Source organism: Cibotium barometz, chromosome 58, assembly GCF_041138505.1.
Source record: "Cibotium barometz isolate CiBa-2024 chromosome 58, ASM4113850v1, whole genome shotgun sequence".
Classification (NCBI taxonomy): Eukaryota; Viridiplantae; Streptophyta; class Polypodiopsida; order Cyatheales; family Cibotiaceae; genus Cibotium; species Cibotium barometz.
Window position 1 is genome coordinate 24,258,192 of NC_141103.1, and position 26,168 is coordinate 24,284,359.

Consider the following 26,168-nt stretch of genomic DNA (forward strand, 5'->3'; position numbering starts at 1 on the left):
AGGGCTTCAAGTCTGAAACCATGATGAACATGGTGGGTATCTCTGTCGGGGTTGCCATTGCCGCCTATGGAGAGGCTCTATTTAATGCATGGGGGGTCATACTGCAGCTCGGTGCCGTTGCCTTTGAAGCAACTCGCCTTGTGTTGATTCAAATTCTCCTCACATCCAAGGGCATCACACTCAACCCCATCACATCCTTGTACTACATAGCCCCATGTTGCTTCGCCTTCCTCTCCATCCCATGGTTCATCGTTGAGTATCCTACCCTGTGGGCAACATCTTCCTTCAACCTGGATTACATGGTTTTCGGAACAAATTCAGCCTGTGCTTTTGCCCTCAACTTGGCTGTTTTTCTTCTCGTTGGCAAGACATCTGCCCTCACGATGAATGTGGCTGGGGTGGTCAAGGACTGGCTACTTATCACCTTCTCATGGTCGGTCATCAAGGATAGGGTTACCACCATCAATTTAATTGGTTATGGGTTGGCTTTTCTGGGAGTGTGCTACTACAATCACTGCAAACTTCAAGGGCTTAAGGCAAAGGAGCTGCAGAAGAAGGGCGGGGAGCCCGACGAAGAGGCTGGAAGGTTGCTTGATCAGGCCGGGGAGCGAGACGAAGAGGGGAATCATGTGGGCAGGAAGATTGATGCTCAAGCTTGAGAGGTTTTTTAGTCAGCTTTGCAGTGGCATTGTTATTGCCTGTTTTAAGATTGGTTAAGAATGTACATGTTTTTAATTATCTAGATTCTGAAATTTTTGAATGCATAGAATTCAGCTGATAGCATAGTGTATGCTTTCACCATCATGATCTTGGTCTGGTTAACTCCTCCCTTATCCAGTATTTGTTATGACATATGTTTAATAGTTGTGCCATGAGCTCTTAGATGGTGCTTGAGGATGGGTTTCGGCAGAACATTTGACAGAAGGTGGGCTTTTACTGAGCATTGGACAAGGGCATTATTAGTTTTACTGGTGGTATTCATTCAATTCATAGTCCTTTACTCCTATTGCTAGTAATGGATTGATTGATTGGTGTGTTTGCAAAGCTCAATAGGGAAATAGGAGAATTTTCTCATGTAATTGAAAGTATGCACTTGAAGCTGTAGAATGTCGATGAAAGGAATTCCGGGACTGAGCTAATATAGTGTAGCATATTGAAGTAGAAGGCATTGAAGATTGATTGAGATGCTGACGCTTGCTTCAGTAACTTGAGACCTTGTTGATATAAGTCTATCTTGGAAATGGTACAATCAGAGCAGTGTCCAAGTCTAAATGCCTTTTTGGAGAAAGAAGAAGAAGGGAAAAAAAAACAATATCTAGCACATATATCCAACATGTGATGATGTCTTGGTTGTGAGAAAATAGCTCATAAAGGCTAGTACAAGAACTATTTGTATATCTTGATTCATTATTAATTGGAGTGGTGAGGGAGGTTTGTTTGTATTCACTCTTTCTTTTGAAAAGAGTGTTTAAAAGAGTCCCCTCCCTCAAGCGTTGCATGAGTGGCTCACCTCGTCATGACCCAGTCATGACCCACCCTACTCAAGAGGTCATGGGTTTGAGCCTTGACACGGTAGGGTTGTGTGTGTGTGAGTGATATAGCTTCTAGCTATGCTACATCTCCAAGAAAGGGGGCTTTCAAAAAAACAAAAAAAGAGTCCTCCCTAAAATGTTGCCCAAGCTCTCCTTGTATGACCATTAAAAGATGGTGTTTGAGGAACTTTGACCATGATTTTGATGGTGTTTGAGGAACTTTGACCGTGAATGTAAAATCCAAGGTCTTGTAACATCTTTGTAAGGGCATAAGGGAACAGCATGCAGGTAGCCAAAATGTATTCGAAATGATTTACTAAAAAGGCCACCAATTAATTGCTGAAGTTAATCAACCCTTAAAGAGTTAAAAATTGGATTCTTGGTATTTTTACTATCTTGAATAATAAGTGTGAACCATTTCTTTACAAAGTAGAGGAAGGGATGGAGGGAGGTCCACTTACTAATATCCCTATAGAGCTTGTAGTGTTGAAATATAATTTGGGTAATATCAATTATGTAATGTTGGAAGGGTAAGCACATGGGTAGGTGCTATATTGCAAAGGTGACAACTCATGGATAAGGATGTCGTATGGCAAAGAGTCGTGGCTAGAGGCTATCTAGTTTTGAAGCCTCACATTGATGGTTGATAGCACATTGCAATACATTTGGTTAAGTGTGCTCATTGGTGACCACATCTCTTAATCATGGATTACCTTGATTATTTTGAGCCTCCCTAATCTAATCGCTCTCATTATGTGCAACACTCTACCAAGCCTATCCCTAGCACCTTAGAGTCTCAACATGGTATCATAGCCATGCTAGGTTCTTAGGATTTGGTAGAGAGTTTAGAGTAGATTTGCACATTGGTTCATTTGATTAGGATTTTTATGCATTTTGTTCTTTGATGTAAGAAGATTGAGGCAAGGTAGAGAACAAGAGTATGCTTTAATATGAGAAGGCAAGATGTGTTTTTACATGCCCAAGTGAAGGGTAATTTTTGCATGAAAAAAGGATTGTGGCTATGCCTTACAGAAATCTTAAGCAGACAGAGAAGAAGGCAAGTGGCATCAGCATACAAGAAATGGTGGAAGCTGCTAAGCACAAGAGGTTTATAAGCATTTGATAAAAAGGGAAGAAGCGTAGCAGTCCATGCATTGCAAGTAGAGGAAGCCAAGGTTGAGCTTATAGCACAGACATAGCAGTGGACACAACAACTTACCATAGATCGCAATAGTGCAAAGGCAAGGAGCATAGAGTGGTGGAAATCAAGGAGATAAGGGCTTACCTCAATAGGTTACAAGGCAGCATCCAGACAGCTTTAGTGAAACGGCTCTGCCAATCAAGATAAAGAGTTAGAAGGTACATTTTGCGGTTTGGGTTTTTAAAAGCCTTAATACTTACAATGGTCAATGTAAACAGACCTCAATAAGAGGTAGTTCACATGCGTTTGATAAAAAATGTATGTAATATTTGTTAGAAGATACCCAAGTGGAGGTATCTCTTTTTTTTTTAATGTTCATGCAAAACCATGTGTACGGTTAAGATCTTTTTCAACTTTTCCTTGGCGACCAAGTTTGCATTGGAAGATGGGAGTCGTTTTAGCGAGGTGTGACATGCTATTTTGTGGCCATGTCAAGCTAACATTTCTGTGACAGGTCGAGTGGAGCTCAAGATTTGGTGCTCGTGATGTGGCATATAACGGTCAAGAGATCCATAGTTTCGTGCATGTGCCCCGATTGAGGCACTGATATATCGTATGAGGGTGCCCTACCCAAGCCATGAAGAGCCTTAAAATGGAAATTTTTCCAAGAGTCATGTATGTGTATGGGAGTCATGAGAGAGGCATATTTTGTCCTTGTGAGCATAGGAGAGTGTCCAAAAGATGTCATCAGCAAAAAACCTCTCATCACGAAAGCTCCAAGGTCTTCAAGAAACAGTCTCGCAATCTCTCCAATGTCTCCAACCTTCAAGCCACCTGGCACTCTAATACCAAGTCAGCCACCCAACGGGGGGTTACTTTGGTCTTCTGAAGGGAGGGTCAGTGGGAAAAAAAATGACGAGCGAAGAGGCTGCAACTAATATGTAAGGTAGCTATCCAATGGTGATGGCCACCTTCTACCCAATCTCCAAGTCCCGAACAGCCCAAGAGATCTCCAATCAGCACCACCTTGCAAGCGACACCACAAGCAACCCGGTACTCTGCCTCTGTAGATGACAAGGCAATAGTTGGCTACCTCTTGCTGCTCCATGAAACAGCTCCTGAACTGAGGGTAAAACCATAGCCTGATGTAAATCTCCTCGTGTATGGATCTCCTCCCCAATCTGAGTCACTCCAGCCATGGAGTCTGACTCCATTTGTCATTCCCCCTCTAGGATCACAGCAGAGTCCAAGATCCTTCGTACGCTGTAGAAACCATAAGATGTGCAATCCTGCATCCCAATGAGACTTCAAAGGTGTGCATAAATGAGCTCAATAGCCCCACAGGAAAGCTCAAAGCCAATCTGGTGTTCAACAAACCAAATCAATGAACCAAACCGCTTTCGAAACAAAGAGGCATCAACCTGCTCACAAGGATCATCAACTGTAACTTTGGTATGCCAAGTACTGGGAACCTGTTGAAGATCATACAAGGCCTTCCGCAATGTGTAAACCACCCCCTATGAACCCGGAACCTCAAAGCCTGGAGGAGGCTGCGCAACATCCCCCTCCACCTGCAAGTCACCATCTGCCACTTGCTTAGCTTTCCTACAAGTCCCCTAGGAAAGAGCTTCCTCAACTGCAAGAGGCTCTTTGTCGACTGATACGAGACATCAGAGCATAGTTCACCTGTAAAGGCTCCTCTGACTGACGAACACAAGAACTGGAATGTTCCTGCCTACTACTGCCAATATCTAGCAAGCCATCCACCATCCGGTCCCAGAAAGCCTGCTGCAGCGTATCCACATGCAAGTGGTCATGACGAAACTACCACACATCACCTAACTGAGGACCTGTAAGAGAGATTGTTGAGAGTTTATAAATCCCATTCTCCACTCCGCCTTCCCAAACAATCTAGCCTATCGCTTTGTCCCGGAGAGCAACAAAATGCTCCTCAAACTCCACCTGTACACCAGTCTTGCAAACCTCATGCACTGACAACAGATATAAACCAAGAGATGGGACAAAAAGAACTTGGGAGGAATGCTTCCCCCCTCTGCCATCGGGAACGATCTCTAACCTGCCCCTCACTCTGTGAATAGGGATAGTGGACTCGTCACCAATCAAAATGTGACCTGCATGCCTCTGAAGATCCTCTAATAACTCTCGGGAAGGAGTCATGTGCCTAGAATCACCACTGTCTAGAATCCAATCCCGAGTGTCCATAGTGGTGAGTCCAATCGCCTTCATGCTCGAAGAAGATGAAATGCTGGTCTCCATAATCTCCAAGTGCACAAAAAGACGGAGTCTTCACAGTTACAGTTGAGGAATCTGCACCCTATTCGGTGCTCCGCTCTTAGGACCTTTTCTCCAATAATGGCCTTTCTCGCCCCACAATTGTTACAAGTCCTCTTTGCCTTAAAGGCGTCACGATCCATGTCGGGCTCCTGCTCGGAAGACTTCTCCTTTGAAGACTTTCCTTTTCCCTTACCGCGGCCTTCCAGTCAAGGCCTCATAATCTCCGCCTTGTGGAGGGTTCGTAAAACGCTCTTCTTGGTCCAAGACCATAGGCACAAGCTCCTCCCTTGTGATGGTGCTGAGCCTGCCCACCACCACTGGTGATCAAAGAGGAGTAGAAAGTTTTGAGTACAGAGAGGTCAGATGAGACTACAAAGTGATGGCTATGTCCTCTGAAGATATCTCCTTCCTAGCCTGAAGAACCTCTGCTGAAGAGCCTATAACTTGTTGATGTGCTCCCGTATCGTTGAAGACTTTGTAGGATCCATCACCCGCATTTGCACTTCCAAGGAGATCCACTTCATGGGCGATACCCTGTTATACAGAGAAGCCTAATGCTACCAAATCCCTCTGGCCAGCGTCATATATTTGATATGATTAATCACATGTGGTGTGAAGTTAATGAAGATGAAAGAACGCACACGAGCATTGAAACGTTCCACAATTGTGCCTGAGCCTCCCGTTCTTTCCTAGTAGAGGAGGGTAACAACTCCCCGTCCTCCAACTCTGGCCGTGAAACATGAACAATAATGAAATCCGCCCAGTCATAAGACTCCAATACAGACTCCATCATTACCTTCGATATGTCATAGTTAGTCCCGTCCAACTGTCGATCCACGACGAGGAACGTGGAGAGAGTAGGGATCTTCACATGCTTCTCAACCATCTCAAGCAAGTCTGCCATCTCGGGGGGGAGGGGGTTACTTTGGTCTTGTGAAGGGAGGGTGGGTGGGAAAAAAATGAAGAAGAGTTGGAGTATCAAACTAACTCCGAATTGCAATCTGAAGTTATAAGGATCTGTATTAAATACCTAATGGTTAATTTAAAATGCAACTAATATGCTAGGTGGCTGTCCAACGGTGATGGCCGCCTTCTACCCAATCTCCAAGTCCTGAATAGCCCAAGAGATCTCCAATCAGCACCAAAAACCAGCAGTCCCGCAAGCTCTTCAAATCTCCCATAAGCTCCAAGGTCTTCAAGAAACAGTCCCTCAAGCTCTCCAATGTCTCCAACCTTCAAGCCACCTAGGGCTCTGATACCATGTTGGAATACGTAGCGGATATGAGACAAACAGCTGATTGAGAGCACAACGTAGCAAGACACGAACATGAAGATAAGCAAACGCAAGAGAACCACCAGCCTGAAAAATGTTGAATTGTGTGGAAGCGCAAACGCAGAAGAGAGAGAGTGAAGCTATATGAACACTGCACTATATACAAGATCCGGTACACAATACCCAATACAATGAGGTGTGGGGGGTAGCTCCTATATATATATGGTCCAGGACTCCTAGTCGGCCAGCCCAAAACAGGACGACAGCAGTCCCCAACTGCTCACAACCAAAAAACAGGAAATCCAAGTCGGCCAGGTCATCATAGTCGACCATACTAGAAAAATAGGCAGCCAACATCTACTACCCCACGATCATTGAAAACAGGGGAAAAAACATGTGGAAAGTGGGGAAAAATGGAGGAACACTTAGCAATGCTCCTAGGCGAGCACACCCACAACAAAGGCCCTCTGTGAGATAATGTACAGATAGGAAATAACTGCTTACACCCCCTCTTAGCTCCTAGATGTGGAACCAACCCCAGCGAGCTAGAGTGCTACTGGAGCATCGCTTGAGGTAGAGCCTTTGTGAAGAGGTCTGCCGCATTGTCCTTCGTCGAACAAAACTCTAGCAAGATGTCATCAGCAAAAAACTTCTCACAAACAAAGTGACTCTAGATGACTATGGGTTCCTCCAATGGAAACCCAATCTCGCCAAGTAACCTCTGCAACCACACCACCTCGCAAGCAGCACCACAAGCAGTTCGGTACTCTGCCTCTATAGACGACAAGGCAATAGTTAGCTGCCTCTTGCTGCTCCATGAAACAGCTCCTGAGCCGAGCGTAAAACCATAGCCTGATGTAAATCTCCTCGTGTTTGGATCTCCTCCTCCCCAATCTGAGTCACTCCAACCGTGGAGTCTGACACTAACCATCGTTCCCCCTCTAGTATCATAGCAAAGTCCAAGATCCTTCGTATGCCGCAGAAACCGCAAGATCTGTAATCCTGCATCCCAATGAGTCCTCAAAGGCGTCTGTAGAAATGAGCTCAATAGCCCCACCAGGAAGCTCAAGTCCAATCTGGTGATTAGAAACCAAATCAATGAACCAAACCGCTTCCAAAACAAAGAGCCATCAACTTGCTCACAAGGATCATCAACTGTAACTTTGGTATGCTAAGTCCTGGGAACCTGTTGAAGACCATACAAGGCCTTCTGGAACCTGTAAACCCACCCTTCTGAACCTAGAACCTCATATCCTGGAGGCTGCTCAACATCCACCTCCACCTGCAAGTCACCATCTCCCACTTGTTTGGCTTTCCTACAAGTCCCCTAGAAAAGAGCTTCCTCAACTCCAGGAGGCTATTTATCCCGACTGATACGAGACATCAGAGCATAGTTCACGTGTAAAAGATCCTTTGACTAACGAACGCAAGAACTCGAATGTCCCTACCTACTACTGCCAACATCTGGCAAGCCATCCACCATCCGGTCCCGGAAAGCGTGCTGCTGCTGCAGCGTATCCACATGCAAGTGGTCATGACCCATCACCTAATTGAGGACCTGTAAGAGAGATTGTTGAGAGTTTGTAAATCCCTTTCTCCACTCTATCTTCCCAAACAATCTGGCCTATCGCTTTGTCTCAGAGAGCAACAAAATGCTTCTCATACTTCCCCCGTACACCAGTCTTGCAAACCTCATGCACTAACAACATATGAAAGCCAAAAGATGGGACAAATTGAACCTGGGAGGAATGCTTCCCTCCTCTGCCATCGAAAATGATCTCTAACCTGCCCTCACTGTGAATAGGGATAGTGGACTAATCAGGATGTGACCTGCGCACCTCCGAAGATCCTGTAATAACTCTTAGGAAGGAGTCATGTGCCTGTAAGCACCACTATCTAGAATCCAAACCCAAGTGTCCCTATAGCAATGAGTCCAACCACCTCCCTACTTGAAGAAGATGAAACGCTAGTGTCCATAATCTCCAAGTGCACAAAAGCTGAAGTCTTCACGGTTACAGCTGAGGAATCTGCACCCTGATCGGTGCTCCGCTTAGGACATTTTCTCCAATAATTGTATTTCTCGCCTACCACCACTGGTGATCAAAGAGGAGTAAAATGTTAAGTACTGAGAGGTCAGATGAGATAGCAAAGTGATGGCCATGTCCTCTGAAGATATCTCCTTCCTAGCCTGAAGATATCTCCTTCCTAGCCTGAAGAACCTCTTGTTGAAGAGCCTGCAACTTGTTGATGTGCTTCAGCATCGTCGAAGACTTTGCAAGATCCATCACCCGCACATTTGAACTTCCAAGCAGATCCGCTTCATGGGTGATACCCTGTTATATACAGAGAGGCAAATGCTGCCAAGTCCCTCTAGCTAACGTCATATGTTTGATATAATTAATCACATGTGGTGTGCAATTAAGGAAGATGAAAAATGCACACGGGCATTGACACAATCCCATAATTGTGCTTGAGCCTCCCGTTCTTTCCTAGTAGAGGGTAACAACTCCTCGTCCTCCAACTCCAGCTGTGGAACACCAACCACAATGAAATCAGCCCCAAGTCATAAGACTCCAATACAGACTCCATCATTACCTTTGATATGCCGTAGTTAGTTCCGTGCCACTGTCGATCCACGCAAAACGTGGGGAGAGTAGGGATCTTCACGTGCTTCTCAGCCATCTCAAGCAAGTCTACCATCTCGGGGGGGTTACGTTGGTCTTGTGAAGGGAGGGTGAGTGGGAAAAAATGAAGAAGAGTCTGCAACTAATATGCAAGGTGGCTGTCCAATGGTGATGGCCTCCTTCTACCCAATCTCCAAGTCCTGAACAGCCCAAGAGATCTCCAATCCTCACCTCAGCACCAAAAAACCAACAGAACTTGCTTGTGGCAAGTTCACAGGCACATCTGCCTCAAGTGACTCAATGACACCCTCATCCTTTGCTTTGTAGTCCCGCAAGCTCTTCAAATCTCCCATAAGCTCCAAGGTCTTCAAGAAACAATCCCGCAAGCTCTCCAAAGTCTCCAACCTTAAAGCCACCTGGGGCTCTGATACCATGTCAAAATACGCAGCAGATATGAGAAAAACTGCTGAGAGCATAACGTAGCAAGACACGAACATGAAGATAAGCAAACGCAAGAGAACCACTAGCCTAAAAAATGCTAAACTATGTGTGGAAGAGCAAACACAGAAGAGAGAGAGTGAAGCTGTATGAACTCTGCACTATATACAAGATCCGGTACACAATACCCAATACAATGAGATGTGGGGGGCAGCCCCTATATATATATGGTCCAGGACTGCTGTGGTTTGGTCGGCGAGCCCAAAATAGGCCGAGCAGTCCCAACTTCTCATGACAAACTGGTCGGCCAAATAAAATCCAAGTCGACCAAGTCATCACAGTCGGCCAGACTAGAGAAAAAGGCAGCTAGCATCTACTGCCCCACGACCACTGAAAACAGGGGACAAAACACAAAAAGTGGGGAGAAATAGAGGAACACTGAGCAATGCTCCTGCGCGGTCACACCCACAACAAAGGCCCACAAGAGATGACTACTAACAATTTTGTCCTTGTAAGCATAGGAGGGTGTCCGAAAATAACACCAAGGGGAGTGCCAAAGAATTTTGGTGAGACTAATGAAGTGCTTATAGAATCATATGGAATGTGACACCGAGGGGGAGTGTTAAAAAATGTAACGTCACATATTTATGTAATTGAGGGTGAGTGTTGGAAGTATAGTTTAGGTAATATCAAATGTGTAATGTGACACCAAGGGGGAGTGTTGGAAAATATGGTGTCACATATTTATGTAATTGAGGGGAAGTGTTGGAAGTATAGTGTGGGTAATATCAATTGTGTAATGTTGGAAGGATAAGCACATGAGGAGGTGCTATCTTGGAAAGGTGACAACTCATGGATAAGGATGCCACATGGCAAAGAGACTTGGCTAGAGGTTATCGGTTGATAGCATATTGTAATACATTTGGTTGAGTGTGCTCATTAGTGTCCACATCCCTTAATCATGGATTATCTTAATTATTTTGAGTCTCCCTAATCTAATCTCTCTCATTATGTGCAACACTTTACCAAGTCTATTCCTAGCACCTTACATTCTCAAAACGACGAAGCTTTTCTATCCAAGAGGTGCTTCACCCATTCAAGATATGGCCCCTTCTGTGTGGTGTTGCACGCTTCTCTTCTTCATCATCTGATGAATCCACCTCTTATTGATTTGGTATTGTCACTAGTAGTTGAGTCTACTAGGCTACTCCTTCATTGAAAGAGTAGAGTGGATGGATCATTCTCCTCCACTTGATGAGGCTATTCCTCGAACACCACATCATGGCTGATAATTATCTTCTTTGCCTCTGGTTAATATAGTCAATAACCCTTTGACTCCATATTATTGTACCCTAAGAAGATACACTTCCTACTTTTAGAATCCCACTTGGTTTTGGATGAGTTATAAAACATGCACTAAAAAGTCACATCCAAATTTCCTAAAATATGTAACTAAGGGTTTCTTACCTAAATAAGCTTCTAGAGGTGTCATGCCCTTCACTGCCTCTGTGTAACTTATGTTAAGGATATGCACTACAGTGTTAAGTGCAAGCCTAAAAAGAATTCTGCATTTTTCTTTGAGCATACTCTGTGCCGTCTCCACAATTGTTCGATTCTTGCGCTCTTTAACACCATTTTTGTATTGGAGTATCAGCAACTACTATTAAATCTCTGTCAATCCCGTGCTCCTTGCAACAAGCATTAAACTCACTTGATGTGAATTCTTCTCCCTTAATATGTTTGAAACTTCTTCAACATCTTTCTTGTCTCATTCTCTACCAATCTATGCCATTGTTCACCGATTCGAGATCACTTGAGCCTTGCACGAGGAAGAGATGAAGATGAAGAATGCAAGGGTCATGCCAGCTTGCACCTCTAGCCACTCTTGGTAGAGCAATCCTCTCTTGTGGTGGAGAGCTAGGGTCCTCAACCTTGCCTTCCTCGTCACCACAAAGAAGCAAAAAGGGAGAGAGCTATGGAAAGCTCAATCTTTACTTCAATGTCTTGGTGAGTGAGAGCATGGGGGAGGGGAGAGAAGGAGAGAGGGAGAGGAGAGCAAGCATCATTACACTATCACTCACACACACAATCCTCAAGCAAGCATGCATCAAAGAGAAGACCACATAAATCGCAAGGGAAAGAAAGACTCAAACCCAATTGTCAAAATTCTTTCTCATTAGTCAAAATGTCTTATACACAAGACTCATATTTACAATGCATGACCGCCCAAGTAATGTCTTGGGGCCTAATAATCTAGGCTAATTTCTTAGTCCAAGTATATACTATCTGTATTACATAAGTCATAATCTTGATTTTGATTATCTTTCAGCATTACACAACTCATAACATTGAAGATTTCCCATAATTAGTTAGATGAAGTACTTTCTGCAGTACAAAAAGTATGGCTCAAAAGTATTGCCGTGCATTATACTACACACTGTGTAGTACAAAAAGTATGGCTGAAAAAGTATTGTCGTGCGGCATCTGTCCTTGAAATCAACAGTGAAGGACAATGGGAGTCAGTGGTGGCGGCGGCAGTAGAAGTCGTTTGTAGTTCCAGTAGAAGTCAAAGCATGACTTAAGTGGGACTTTGGGTAGTGGGTGGTGCAGTGGAAGGCTTTATAGGAGGTCTAGAAGGCTATCTTAAACATATCTTCAAAGATGAGAAACCACCAACCTTGCATCCATTGTACTCACTCTGGTAGTAGCCGAATACGCGTTTAAGTGTTGGGTTTTTGTTGATGTCAAAGGCGAGGCCCTGTGTGGACCTTCATCAGGATTGTGCCAGTCTAGAAATTCCACCAAAGGGGTGGTGATAAGGTGAAAGAAGCGATTGGTGATTATGATTTTAGGTTGGGCACATGGTCGTAATCTTTAATGAAGCTCCACATGGTGCAAAGCATCCATGCCTTGTTAATAAGGTTCAGTGGCCAAGGTGGAGTTATCCATGGGAAGTTAAATTGTAACTTTGGGTTCTTCTCCAACTCTTTATCAAAGAGATCCCAAGCCCACCACATCGTTTGATGGGGGAATTAAATGGGGTTGACTTGGAGGTACTAGGGAGCATAACAATATTCCTTCCAAAATTTGGGCGTGAGATGGTATGGCCGTCATCATGCTGCCAAATTGGTTGCTCCCCCATGAGTTCATGCATGACTAGATTGGTCGCTCCCCCATGAGTTCATGCATGACTGGATCAACTTTGGATGGTAGTCTTATGAATCCAATGTGCCCTTGACCATTGGTCAAATTTTTCCTCTGGATAACCCTTGATTAGGTAGAGGTCTAGGCGATCCATGATCCTGTTAAGGTCTGTGTGTGCTCCAAGATCCACATTGCTTGGGTAATGTTGAGGGCGTCTTGATTAGGTAGAGGTCTAGGCAATCCGTGATCTTGTTAAGGTGTGCCTATGCTCCAAGATTAGAATTGCTTGGTCAATGTCAAGGGTGTCTAGTGGGTCCCTCCAATTGAAAGGAAGGTCAGGGTAAGCATTTGTTCATGCTCCCCAATTAGGGGTGTTGGTATCTCGCCTTCTTCCAATCCTTCCAAGGATGAGGCTATTGCTTGTGGCGTAAGAGGGTAGCGATTTGACTTGAGAGGCGGAGGCCTTTGTGAGTCCATTTAGGACTTCCCCTAATGGGTGGGGGTTGTTGGTGGGGAGGAAACGTTAGGGACGGTATTATTGGAGGCAGGGGTGTAACCACATTGGCAGAGTGGTGGAGGGTGTTGAAATAGAGGCAACAAGAGAGGGAAATGAGGCTGATGGTTTGGAAGTTCTTCGGTTTTTCTTGAGGCAGAAGCTCCTATGATTGGTGTGTCAAAAGATGAGTGCATCACTATCTTCTTCTTCATCCGAGGCATTGTCTGAAACATCCTAGGGGTAGGCCACATTGATTGTGTGGAACAGGTGTTACTAGCAATTCTTCATAAGTTAGATCTACTTCCATATTTTGTCATAAATTACCAGGATTCCAATTGGTTTTTATAGACCATGATTCCCTCTAAGCTTAAATCCCAATAGGTGTCATCCAACCATCATGTGCCAATCGTTAGAGCATCCATTGGATGGCATTGGCAATGATGGTTGTTGATGTAGGGTAGAGGCAGAGGTCGTCGGGGGTGAATAGCTCGAGGAATTCTCCTTCCTCCATGCGATTGGAGTATGTGAGGATGTGGCACGATGCCTAGAGGTTGAGGCTGATGACGTGATGGGGGAGGCAGAAGATGGTGGAGGGCTTAGTCAATGAGATTATGTTTTGGAAAAATAGCATGGCGATGGGGTGGGAGGCCTAGGGCACTTTGGAAAGGATGGTGTGGAAAGCAGAGATGGGGATGTCCTCATCTATGTAAATATTTTGCTAAAGGAGGTTGAGTTGGAGGCTTTGGTACTATAGATCAAGAAGACCAGAGGGCGGCTATGGGGGGATGGGAAGGTTTGCTATGTTGGTACCTACATCCGTCGTCAGAATGTCTAGCTTATTTTTTGCTTTTGTAGGACTTGCACCTATTTTGGCTTGGCTTTGGCCTTTATTAGTTGCTGCTCTAGCTAGGCAATGGTCATGGCTTTGGCTACAATAGCCCTCTTGAAATCCATGTGCTGCTCTCTGAAAGTCTATACTAGAACTCATCCAGCCTTGCTTGCACCAGGGTTTCGGCCTCATGTAGTGTGGCAATAGCCCTTGTGAGATCTTCCTGGGTCTATGCCTTAGCTATTCTATCCCTTTTAACCTTCGGGTGAATAAGATCTTTCACTCTAGGCTGCAGATCTTAGAGTCAACCTCTAGAGCTTGTACCTGCAGCTAGTCATTAAGCGCTAGTAGTATTTTTATGTGCCTCCAACTAGGGATGGTTCGTGTGGGCAAGGAGAAGTGCCTATTGGGTTGCATCAGTCTGCTCTCTTTGTCTTTCCAGAACTCTATCACGTGGCACACAAGGTAGGGGAACATAGAGTTGAATGTGCTAGAAACTCTGGGAGAGGTAGGCCCTCAGAGTTGAGGATTTCTTGTGAGAAGGTTTTTGCTGAGGCAAGGTTGCCTTCCTAAATCCACCTATGGGTTTATGTGGTGTTTTGGGCATCTTCATAAGAGTTTGAGAACTTGGTGCTAGGAATGTCAGTGGGACATGTTCATCAGGCACCTCCTCAGAAAACTTAAATGGCTAAGTTAGGGGTCCTTCTGATGGGATTTTCTCCTGGAGTGCCTTGCCACTTGTTTCGGTGGCTACCACATTCCTCATGGGTGTGTCCATTAGATTGGTTTCTAAGAAATCTGCATAAGAGTGAGAGGTTGTCTCTTGATCCAGCCTTGGATTTTTGGTTTAAGGAGAACTAGCGGGGTGAGGGAGCCTGGGGAATATGTTGTGATAGAGGCTTGCTCAAAGTGGCAGCACCTTGGTAACTGTAGAGTTCTTCTATGGTGTTTTGGGCCTCTTCATAACAGCTTGACTTAGTGCTAGGAATGTCGATGGGACATGTTCACGAGGCACCTCCTCAGAAAACTTAAATGGCTGAGCTAGGGGTCCTCTTGATGGAATTTTCTCTTGGAGTGCCTTGCCACTTACTTCCTTATGGGTGTGTCCATTAGATTGGTTTCTAAGAATTCTGCATAAGAGTGAGTGGTTGTCTCTTGATCCAGCCTTGGCTTTTTGAGTTAAGAACTAGTGGGGTGAGGAAGCCTGGGGAATGTGTTGTGGTAGAGGCTTGCTCGAAGTGGCAACAAATTGGTAACTATAGGGTTGTGGGTGCCCCATGGCACCTTAAGTATCATTAAATCTTTGAATTTTCCTACAGGGTTGGTACAAACATTGTGCAGCTCATGGTGGAAGTGGTTGGCCTAGTTAACTTGCACCCCCTACTTTAGGTAGGCAAAGAGAGAGAGGTTGCACCTAAGAATCTCTTTGTCCCACCAAAGATTTGTGAGCATAGTTAGCACCATGGCAAGGGTAACAATGTCCAGACAAGCAATGTCCTCCCACTTACCTCATCCTTGTTTTAGTAGGACCTCTAATAATGTTCTTGACCATTCCTTGTGCACCACTGAGCTTCTAATATAGCTTTGTTGCTCTTGCCAAGTGTGCAAGGCTTCTTGGACATCATCCAGAGTAAGGGCCAGGGTTAGGTTGGCACTTGTGGTGGCATCTTGAATTGTGCCTATGCAGAGATGGGTGTCATATAAGAAAATGAACTTGAAGCAAGTACTAAGGTCCATCCCCCACGTGGGAAGAGCAACCAACCTTTCGAGACCTAGCCTCTCCATGTGTGCCATAACCTTAGGCCTCTTTGCTACCTATTGATAGCACTCTTGGGTGTGGTAGGTGAGGTTATGCTCCACCATTTTCTCTAATTATTTTTGGTTGTGTATCATATGCCCATCAACTTCTTTAAGCAACTCCACTCTAAGTGGGAGAAGTCAATGGTGGGCAGCCACTTAGTGCTCCAAGAGCTTGTGGACCTTGGTGGCCTTCCTCTTCTTGGTGGGTGTGTGAGCAAAATCTTCACTTCACCTCCTTGCATTCATGACATTAACTAAATGAATTTATCACTGGACTAAACTCTCTTATGCTTATCTCTTAGAGGAACCATAAGGCCTATTATTTCTTAGATTCAGTAATAAACCCATTTGTCCCTAGATTGATCTTCGAAATGTGCCAATGAAGTATGCCATGCACTCCCACTCAACTTTTAATGAAGTCTTTAAGTATATTCTAATCCTTTAGGTTAGTGATAAGACTCCTATATATTTTACATAAAAACTAAAAATAAAAAGTAAAATAAAACTAAAAAGGGACCAAGATGACAACTATTGCCATGTAGGATCCTGGTAGTACTCTTGGTTCCTCATAATAGCAGTACCTTGAAGCCGATGCCTTGGTCCTCATGGGGTAGGACCTTGTGTCGTAAATAAGCTAATAGAGGCTTTACCTTTAGCGCTGTAATTAGGAGATGTCTAGTGGTCCTTTGATACTCTTGGTGAAGGTCTATGGGCCATTGCCTTGGTCTCCACGGGTTTGTGCCTAATCCTTACATATTTAGAAATTATAAAACCACCTCAAAAAATCTAATCATCTCCCATGATTTGGGATCAAATTTGGACCTAGCAAAATCAGGGATATGAGCACAGTCATCACATCCGAAAACCCTAAGATGTGAAACTGAAGGTTTCTGTCCTGTAAAGCATCCTTTGGTGTTATATTACCAACCGCCTTTGTGGGATAATGGTTGATGATGTAGACAGTGGTCTCACAGCTTCTCCCCAAAAAGAGAGAGGAAGATTGGAAGCATAAAGCATGGTATGGGACATCTCCTGACAGTCTTGTTTTTACATTTAACCAAGCCAATTCTACCACATGGAGTGCTAGGTGTGGAGAACTGATGGCCAATACCTTTATGGGAACAAAAGTTGTGGAAGGTTTGGAGATGAATTCTCCTCCATTGTCCGAACAGACTTGTCAAACCTTCTATGTGGTCACATTTTCAACCAAAGACACCTATCCTTGAAAGCGGGGGAAAGAGAATGAGATTTTTCTACCAAAAGATACACCCAAACTTTTGAGAAATCATCAAATAAGCATGAAGTACCTAGCACTACCTTGGGTAGTAGTCCGCAAGATGGGACCGCACAAGTCTATATGTATAGGCTCCAGGATGTGAGAAACCTAATGAGTAACCTCATGAGGGAAAGGCTCTCTATGTTCCTTGCCATGCAAACAAGCCATAGAAATGGAGTGGAAGACCCTTGATCATCTGCTATGAAGGCAGCTAAAGAGAAGCATAGTCCAATTGCCCATGTAAACATGGAGTGGAAGACCCTTGATCATTTGCTATGAAGGCAGCTAAAGAGAAGCATAGTCCAATTGCCCATGCAAACATGCCACAATGTTGTATCCACTTGAGCTGCCAAGGCATGATAGCTTTGAAGACATTGTAGCAAATGAGACTGAGTCATTCAAAGAGCCACCAAAGTCCTGCAACCTGTAAAGATCTCCTTGTGCATGGCAACAATTTGCAAGAAGGTGTTGGTGTCAATGACCTTAAGAAGTGAATTGTCAAAGTACATGTCATAGCCTTTCTCTGCAATCTGAAACACTCAGAGCAGATTGCTAGAGAGCTTGGGAACATAAAGCAATCTCATATGGTAGAATGATGGCCAGGAGAAGAGTTAAGCTGCACATTAACCACACAAGAGGCCTCAAGGTTGGAAGCATCACCAATGGACACCTTCAAAGAACTAGGCCAAATATCATGTAGAATGGACACCTTTAAAGAGCTAGGACAAATATCATGTAGAATGGACCTATCATGAGTCATGTGAGTAGTGCACAACTATCCAATCCGTAAGACATGAGGTGGCAAAAAGAGGTGAGTCAGTGGGAAGGTCCTGAATGCTTCTCTTGGTGGAAGAGGATCTATGGGATTGGTTGGTAGATAGAGAGGTTTGATTGTTGGGCTTCTTTTTGTAGAACCATCTTCTCTCTTCTTCTTGCGGGTTAGACTGAATGTGACCTTTGTGACCACAATAATGGCAAGTAAAATCCTTATGACCAAGATTGTTAGTAGGTTTAGAGATAACTTTGTTGCTGGTGGAACCCCTAGATTGCTATTTGCCTTGGCTTGTTCTCTTCCTCATGGCTCTACCTTGAGGCATGCTAACAATAGTATATAGATCGAGAGTAGAGGAAAGAAGTGAAATATTATCCCAGAAAGATGAGAAAGTTTCGAGAAATTTGGTGAGGAGCCGATGAACAAAGTCTTCATCAGTACTTTTGCTTCCCAAAGATACCAACTTCTTCTAGATGGTAACAAACTCCGTAATGGAATCCATGATGTTGGCAATGTCAGAGATCTTCAAGTTGGAAAGTTGATTCTCCAAGGCAATCTTTTGAGTAGAGTTCTCTCTATGATACCCCCTTTAAATGGCATCCCACAATTCTTCTATGGTCTCATCATCATTGTCATCAAATTGACAAGCAACAGCTGGTTTAATGTTGAAGATGATGAATGCATGTGACCGAGCATCCTTATCAAGCCATGCATCAAACTTAGCCTAAGGATAAGTCATAGTTTCTCACTGTCAACCTTGATAACAACACCAAATAACCAATGATACCAAAGTAAAGTCTTCATATGCAAAGGCCAATCACGGTAGTTGCTCCCATCTAGGATGTATTTCTTGGGAAGTTAGGGAATCGATGAACAAATGACAGTTGGTGTAGAAGCCATGGAATCCTCATCTTGAATCTACAATAGAAAGGCTGCAAGTAGGTACCCTAGGCCTTTGCCCACTCCTCCCTAGATGCTAGGTGAGGTGAAAGAACGGCGTAGAGAATTGTACTCCTTCTAGAGATCAATGTATACGAGTGAAGATGAGGGCCAACCTGATGCATGATGAAGTAAGGGAGGGAGAGAAGGTGCACAATGCTAATGAAGTAAGGGAGGGAGAGGCTAATGGAGCTTGTGCATAGTGCTACCATTAGCCTGGGGTAGGAACAAAATACAAAAATTAGGGAAACAAAAAATTTGTGTTAAAAATTTGCCTTCTTTGTAAGGAGGGAGGGCTAGAAAAAAGATAATGTTGGCTGATAGTCTTCCTGTAGAGTGTAGAAGCAAGGACTTGAAAACACATCGCTCTTATACCATAAGAGAATGTTTAAAGGCAACAAGCAAAAGCAAAGGAGAGACTTGGAGTAGCCAACAATGATCCAACACTTGAGAAAAATGATGAATGAATTAAATGGCAAAAAGCCTGTTCTTATATACATCACAAATAGCCAAGTTGGCCACTAGAAGAAACCCATGACTGGTGAAAAGTGCCCAAAAATATGGGGAAAAAAATACCCACAAAATACATCAAACAAATATGCTGCATAAATGCTACAATAAATGGGATGAATGCTGGAGATAAAATAGTCCAATAGATAGAATGGTAAGCCATTTATTTTAGTTTTAGTTTTCTTTTTCTTTTTCCTGAATAAATTCTTTGTTATTTTGGTTTCTAAATTGTTTTGTTTTGTATGTACACAAAGCTATTGAGCTTGATAAATTCAATTCTTGAAAAGGAGGCACGAGAGATGCATTTGGGAGTTGCCAGATTGGCTCTCGTCACGTTGTGTTGGTTCAAGGTGTGTGCACTTTGTTTTTGATATGGTTTGACGTGGGTGACTCTACAGAACCTGATGTTGTTCTTTGCTAGACTAGCTCTCGTCACGTTGTGTTGGTTCAGGGTGTGTGCACTTTGTTTTTGATATGGTTTGACGTGGGTGACTCTACAGAACCTGATGTTATTATATCAAGAAAATTAATAGAAAACAATAAATTACTCCCTACTTCACCAACACAACCTTGGTCATACCGGGTAGGCTAGGAACGTGGTAGCTTAAGTCATTGGTCCCCCTCAAAGGGTGCAACCTTGAATTGTACTTCATATCAAATCAAATGTATACAAATATAGTTTTTTTAAGAGACCAAATCAATTTCAATGCTTCCATTAAAATCACAGGGTTATAAAGTAAATTTACGATGAAGTGATAAAAAAACTTATCTATAGCACATAGGTTGGTGTCTTCAAAAGGCTTGCTCTATAGCTTCTTGCATAGCCTGTAGTGTACTTTATCCCAAGACTATATATATTCTTGAGCTATTTCACGAACCACATATCGAAAAGGTTCTTTCTGACATACCTGATGAAAAGTTTTATGCATTGTTCTTATGTCCAGGATTTAAATGCGGACATTCTTAAAGATAAGTTTTCTACATTGTTCTTATTTCCCTAAGCGCTTTCACACAAGGATTGGTCCTTCGCTGCTTCTTAAATTCTAGGGGTGTTGGTGGCTGTACTTTAATTGAAATCTTTGGCTTCTTATTGAAGCTCTCCTTTTCCAAAGGCCTAGATGGTGGCCTAGTTGCTTCTTCTTCTTCTTTTGCTCTCTGCTATGGAGGTTTTGTATGATTCTTCTGATCTTTTTGAGAGACTTTCTTGGGCAATGGTGGAGGTGGTGGAGGCCTCTCTTGGTGTATTGGTTGCTTTTATTTCTTCTGTTGTGTCGACTTCCTCTTTATCCACATGAAAGAGAGACTTCTTTCTCTCTGTGAAGGTAGTTCTTCCCGTTGTGCTCCACTTTGGTCGTCCTTTCTTAGGGACATAGTCTCTTGTGGAGGCTCATGTATTCCTTGGCCTTGCACTAGCTAATGTTGATGAGGAGACTCTTTGTTTGTAGAAGTTGCTTTTGTAGTTGCTCTTGTGGTTTCGCTTTCTTGCTCTTGCCTTGGGGGGGACTGCAAAATCCTCCTATTGTTGTGGCTCTCCTTCTTTGTTTTTGGAGATTTAGGTTTGTAGGTATAGACCTTTGGAGAAGGGTATTGCCATCTTTTCTTGTGATCAACGGCTTTTTTGCCATAAGCTTTGTAGGCGGAGCAAACTTTAAGTTGTGTATGTCCTCCAACCCTTCAAACACATCACCATGTGCTGCAAGATATAGTTCGGCTTGAGCTTGTGCTCCAGCATCTTGCAACTCTCGAACGGGCTCATTGAAGAGTCCATGGGTGACCTGGTGAAAGGTCTACATGTCTCTCCTCCTCTCCTTGTTGCTAAGGAGGTGGTAGATCAGTGGGTCTCTCTTCTTGTCCATCAAAACTACTCTCTTTCTTTTTTCTCATGTAATACTCTCTCTTTCATCTTCTTTTGCAATCTTCCCTCTTTGTAGAGCCTCTACGTGTATAGTAGAGGCTCTACAAAGAGGGAAGATTGTCGAGCCTTGAGGTGTGTAGTAATCACATCTCTAGGCTCAACTTTCCTTGTGTCCTTAGTTCTAACATACAAATCTTATAAAATGAGGAGGAGAAGCCTTCAAAATTATTATTTACACACACTACCTAAAATAGCAATTTTTAATACTAAATAGAGAGTATTGAATTTTGATATTTTAGTGCAAAACCACACATTTTCTCCACCAAAATAGTACCTTTTAACTACAAATACGCAGTTGGTGCCTTAATCCTTTGGCCTACACACCTATAGAACTGATTAAATAGTTCACATAATGAGTTGCTTCTTGTTTTGCCACCACCATGCCAAGTATGCAATCCGTGCTTGATAATGTGACTTCTCCATCCTCGAGTATTTCAAAACAGCTAGTGACTCCACTTTCTTCACAAAATATGGTTCATGTGCAAATAGAATGTGCTTCACAAAAATAAAGAATTCATGTAAGTAATACGTCTTAGATTTCTATCGAATCGTATATTTTATCACAGAAACTTACTAAATAATATGAGATGTCCTTTGATCCCCCTTCACAAAAATAAAGAATTCATATAAGTAATAGGTCTTAGATTTCTATCGAATTGTATATTTTATCATAGAAACTTACTAAATAATATGAGATATCCTTTGATCCCCATGTCTCCACAATTGTTGTTACGAGACTATCGATGACCTTTTTATAATCTTCCACATAGTCACCTTCTTCTCTAGGCATATTCTTAGGAGTTTAATGAATTTATCCAACTCCAACCAGACTTTCAATCTTAGATTGACCATTGTTGGATTGGTTGCTTGATTGGTTGTGTACTCGCATAGACCAAATATAAGAAATTCACCACTTACCTTACAAATTGCTTGATTCTTTGTTCACGGTAGAGGCCCCCAACCAATCAATTGGTTTAGTATATTGAAGGAGCCACCAATGGAGATTGAAGAAAGAGGGAAGCTCCAATTTCTTACAAATTGGAGAGAATTTTAGAGAATAGTAAATATTAGCATTATTTCAGCATAGTTCTAGAATAGTAAAATTCTCCTCCTTTTTTTCAAAGGATTCATGTTCTATTTATAGGAGAGGGAGGCTCTAACCAAAGCTAACTGATTTCTAGAATTTTTTAATTTTAGTTTGATTGAATTTGGACTAGATTTGGACCTAGTTTGGTTCCTTTTTGATTCGGTTTGATTCTCTTTTGATTTGGTTTGGTTCAAGAGAGAGGAGAGATAAAAATATCACATTATTTTTTAGTTTAAAACTCATTCAAGCATGTGAAATATGCACCTCCTTTAATGGACTCCCCTTCCTTACATATGTGTCAAAATGGAATGATTATACCCAAAATATCTCATATTTTTAATATTGCTCATAGTTTTTTACTAATAAACAAGGACACTTTCATCTTAACCTTCTACTTGAAAAGCATCATGGCATCATGCATGCCAACATCACTATCCAAGTTATAATCCCCTCTCTCTCTCTCTCCAAACTGCCCTATATGACCTCTAATTTTGCCTCTACGTCGACTGCAAGGAACGATTATGTCTATGTGGCACTGGATTAAAGAGTTCATGTGACACCAAGCAATAGGAAAAGACTCCTAAAGAGAAGCAATGAGAGGCAGAGGATATTGCTAGACATCTTAAGGAACAAAGAAAGAAGCAGAATGAAGAAAGAAGCCATGAAAAACTAGCAAGCTACTTGCATCTGGACAAGCTAACAAAGCAGCCAAAAGATATGGAAGGAGAGGAACCGACAGCTGAAACAAGAGAGATCCCAGCAATTACAACTGAAAAGCCAACACACCAGCAGCTAAAAGAAAACGACAAGAGCAAGAGCCACGGGCAAATCCAGAAAGCTTAAGAGAAAGGGAAGAAGAGCTGAGAAACAGGAGACGGGTAGGAGAAACCCACCTTGTGAAAGCCAGAGAACAGCCAAAGGGACAAAGCAGGAGTCCCTCGAGAAGAAAACCTAGGAACAAGGCAAGGAACAGAAGGCAAAACAGAGAAGGCCAAAAGGCTAAAGAAAAGGAAAAGAGGATAAGCAAATCAGAACCAAAAGCAGCTAAAGCCAAAGAAGAAGCCCCAGAATAGGCAGAAAACAAGACCAAGAAGGATAAGAAAAAGGGGAAAGAAAGATGCCTAGGGACAGCGTGACTTATACTCCACACGTCACGTGAGCTAAGTACACACCCTTTTATAGAACAAGTATCAGAAGTTGTACAGCACCTGACCCTTTTACATAACAAGAATCACGAAGTTGTCTAGCCTAAACTTAAAGATGTAACATGCTGTTGTGAGAGAAATTTCTCATATTGCCCTCGTCGATCAACTGAGAACAGATGACTACTACAGGGAGGAAGCCATCATTACAAGCAACGTGGTTGCCCTGAACACACACTGGCCAAGAACCTCACTGAGTCCGTAACGGACAGACAGGTCCTGCAGCTTCAACTAGCAGCGGCCACGGTGGCCAAAGAAGATGCAGAGAAGAGAGTCCAGTATGTAGAGGACGGGAAAGCCAACAAGTGCTGCAAGATACCCGGGAGAGATACGACGATACAAAACAGCTACTGTAGACTAAAGTGGATCAAGCCAACAACTCAATGAGTTGTTCCAAGCTTATAAGAATCTGAAATACAAAGTTAGTACACTACCTCTCCCTGCTATCAATATCCAAGAAAGAGAAAACGATAACAATGGTGGCATTTTTTTAAAGGAACTTTTTAGACAGCTAGGGCAAGAAGAGATAAAACAGGCTCAAGGAGTTTTCGCAGACTCGCAAGAACAAGACCATGGGACACGACAAAGATTAAGTCTAGAGAACGTCTATTTCAACCACGATAAAGCAAAACTCAAAAAGAGACTATATTCTGGAAAGAGAAACCTGCACTGCTCACTCCCCAACTGACCAGACCAACCACATAGTACATGGGCCTATTTCAATTGGTAGATAGGCCTTTCTTGTTTAATGTTCTAGGACGTGAATTTACACATGGATCATAAGTATCATATTTTTGGTCACATACACCCATTGGGTCTTCAGTGGACATTAATAAACTGTGTGTGTGTGTGTGCACACGTGTGAAGGAGTCCTTCTAAGATCCACATGACTCGAGTTGAAGACCAGAACATAGGATTTTGTACAGCAAATAGGACCTGTAAGGTTAAATATAATTTAAGAAATTTCCCATAGTATGCAGGCTTAGGAAATTTCAAAGAATTAAAAAAAATAAATGCATTCATAATTTTTAACTTTTTGAAAACCTATTCATGCCATTCTATTAATAAGGAGAAGAAACATTTAACTACTACGGGATGACCACTCTCTCTTTCAAAAGAGAAAAATCACTTACGTGTATATCACTCCATTAGAAAAGGAAATCGAGCTAGTTAGTTTTAGTAGAGTTGACAAGAAAAGTGGATACAGTTGAAAATTCCTGTAGCCCATTTGCAAAAAAGAATGAAAAGAGGATACAAGAGGGAGAGAGAGAGAGAGAGAGAGAGAGAAGAGATGCTGCTTTCTCCTTGTGTATCATCACTCTATACTGCACTTGTCAAGTGCCACTCTACATCACTCTACTTCAAAAGAGCAAGTAGGACCATCACCTGGCATTTTATCTGCTCTAAAGAATGAAGTGTTACCTTATTCTCTGCATCGAAGGGACAAAATTAAATTCAAAGATACCCATATTTCTTCTATATTCTCTCTTCTTCATGGAGGTAGGCACTCCGTTGACCGAGCAAGTGGTGTTGTTATCGTTGCCATGGCAACACTTGGGACCTACAGTTTTGGGAAAACATCACGTTGGCATTTCCATCTGCCTTAATCCACAACTCTCAACACAAATTAGCATGACAGGAGCCTGCTAATAACTGTACAACCCCTTCATGTAAATGTCAACTGGAACTGCACTGATTTGCTCGGAAGGACTCAGGTGCCAGAAGCTTCAAGGTCAGCCCTTCAAATCTCTTGGCCCCAGGCCCAGGTTTGAGCACATTAGGATCTCCTCTCTCTGCACAGGGATCTCCATTGTCTGCATTGCTACCAACACACCAACCACCAGGTGTGAAATGGTCATGGCGACGTCCAAGAAGTTCTCTGTCAATCTTATCAAGCACTGGATCATCCCTCTCAAATTTCCTTGCAAATGGAGCACCACTGTTCTTCATTTTACCAAAGTCTTTTAAACTCAAGGAGAGTGGGTGCTGCTTGGGTGGGGTATCCCATGCAATGTAATGCAAGTCATGATTGACCGTAGTATTTCTGTACTCTCTTGCATTGCAGATAACAGTGTGGAAGTAGCCTTCAGGTGACGATACAACATTTGCATAGTACATTAAAACTGTTCGGGGGAGGTTATCCCAACCCCAGATACAATATTCAATAAAACTCCGTGTCAAAACCACCCAAGCTGACCCTGTAAAGCAAACAGAACTAATGCTCAGAATTAAAAGACCACCTTTGAGGAAAAAAACTTATAGGCATGCATTGCAACAGAAAAAACCGTAAACGAGACCATCAGTGCATGTGGGTGTGCGTGTATGCGAATTCCCAACCTCTAACCACCCCTCACTCTCTTGATAGCTATTTGCTTCCCCCTTGGTATCCCCTGGAGTGGCTGGGATAAAGTAGAGAGCATCCCCTACATGCATTTCACAATGTATGATAATTTCCCCTCTTTTTTTGTAAGGTCGGAGAGGATAACTACCCATTCAGAATCTGGGTGTCTGTCTCCTTCCAGCTAGGACATTAGGCTAGAGGATAACTACCCATTCAGAATCTGGGGCACTAGAACATTAGGCTAGAGGATAACTACCCATTCAGAATCTGGGCGGCTGTCTCCTTCCAGCCAGAACATTAGAACAGCTACCCCCTCATCCAGAAATAAAGATGCACCCCTAAAGAATCTCTGAGTGGAACCTGCATCCACCTGTCCACCTGTACTCCCTTGGCTATGCACGCTCAAATCAACTTCCATGTTAGGCTCAAAGAGTTGGTCTTTTCTATATGGTTATGGATGCATCAGTGAGACCAGAATCTCTAAAGAGTTGCTGAACCCACCGAGGTAGGCCGGCCTTCCTCTCTAAGCGTGAAGAAGAATCCTCTTTGACTTC

The 26,168-nt window shown here is 43.1% G+C and overlaps 1 protein-coding gene and 1 pseudogene across 2 annotated transcripts in view; one reads left to right on the plus strand and one right to left on the minus strand.

The window, feature by feature from the left end:
• LOC147606054 (putative sugar phosphate/phosphate translocator At5g25400 pseudogene) overlaps window positions 1-851 on the plus strand; it is a 1,773-nt pseudogene extending 922 nt beyond the window's left edge. The window contains exon 1 of the transcript XR_015265060.1: window positions 1-851. This exon is cut by the window's left edge and continues 922 nt beyond it. The product of XR_015265060.1 is annotated as a putative sugar phosphate/phosphate translocator At5g25400 pseudogene (transcript).
• Window positions 852-24,424: 23,573 nt separating this feature from the next.
• LOC147606055 (beta-glucuronosyltransferase GlcAT14B-like) overlaps window positions 24,425-26,168 on the minus strand; it is a 53,456-nt gene continuing 51,712 nt past the window's right edge. Inside the window, exon 4 of the mRNA XM_086792434.1 lies at window positions 24,425-25,471. Within this exon, the coding sequence (XP_086648560.1) occupies window positions 24,951-25,471 (521 nt within the window). The 3' untranslated portion in view covers window positions 24,425-24,950. The remainder of the gene's footprint in view (window positions 25,472-26,168) is intronic.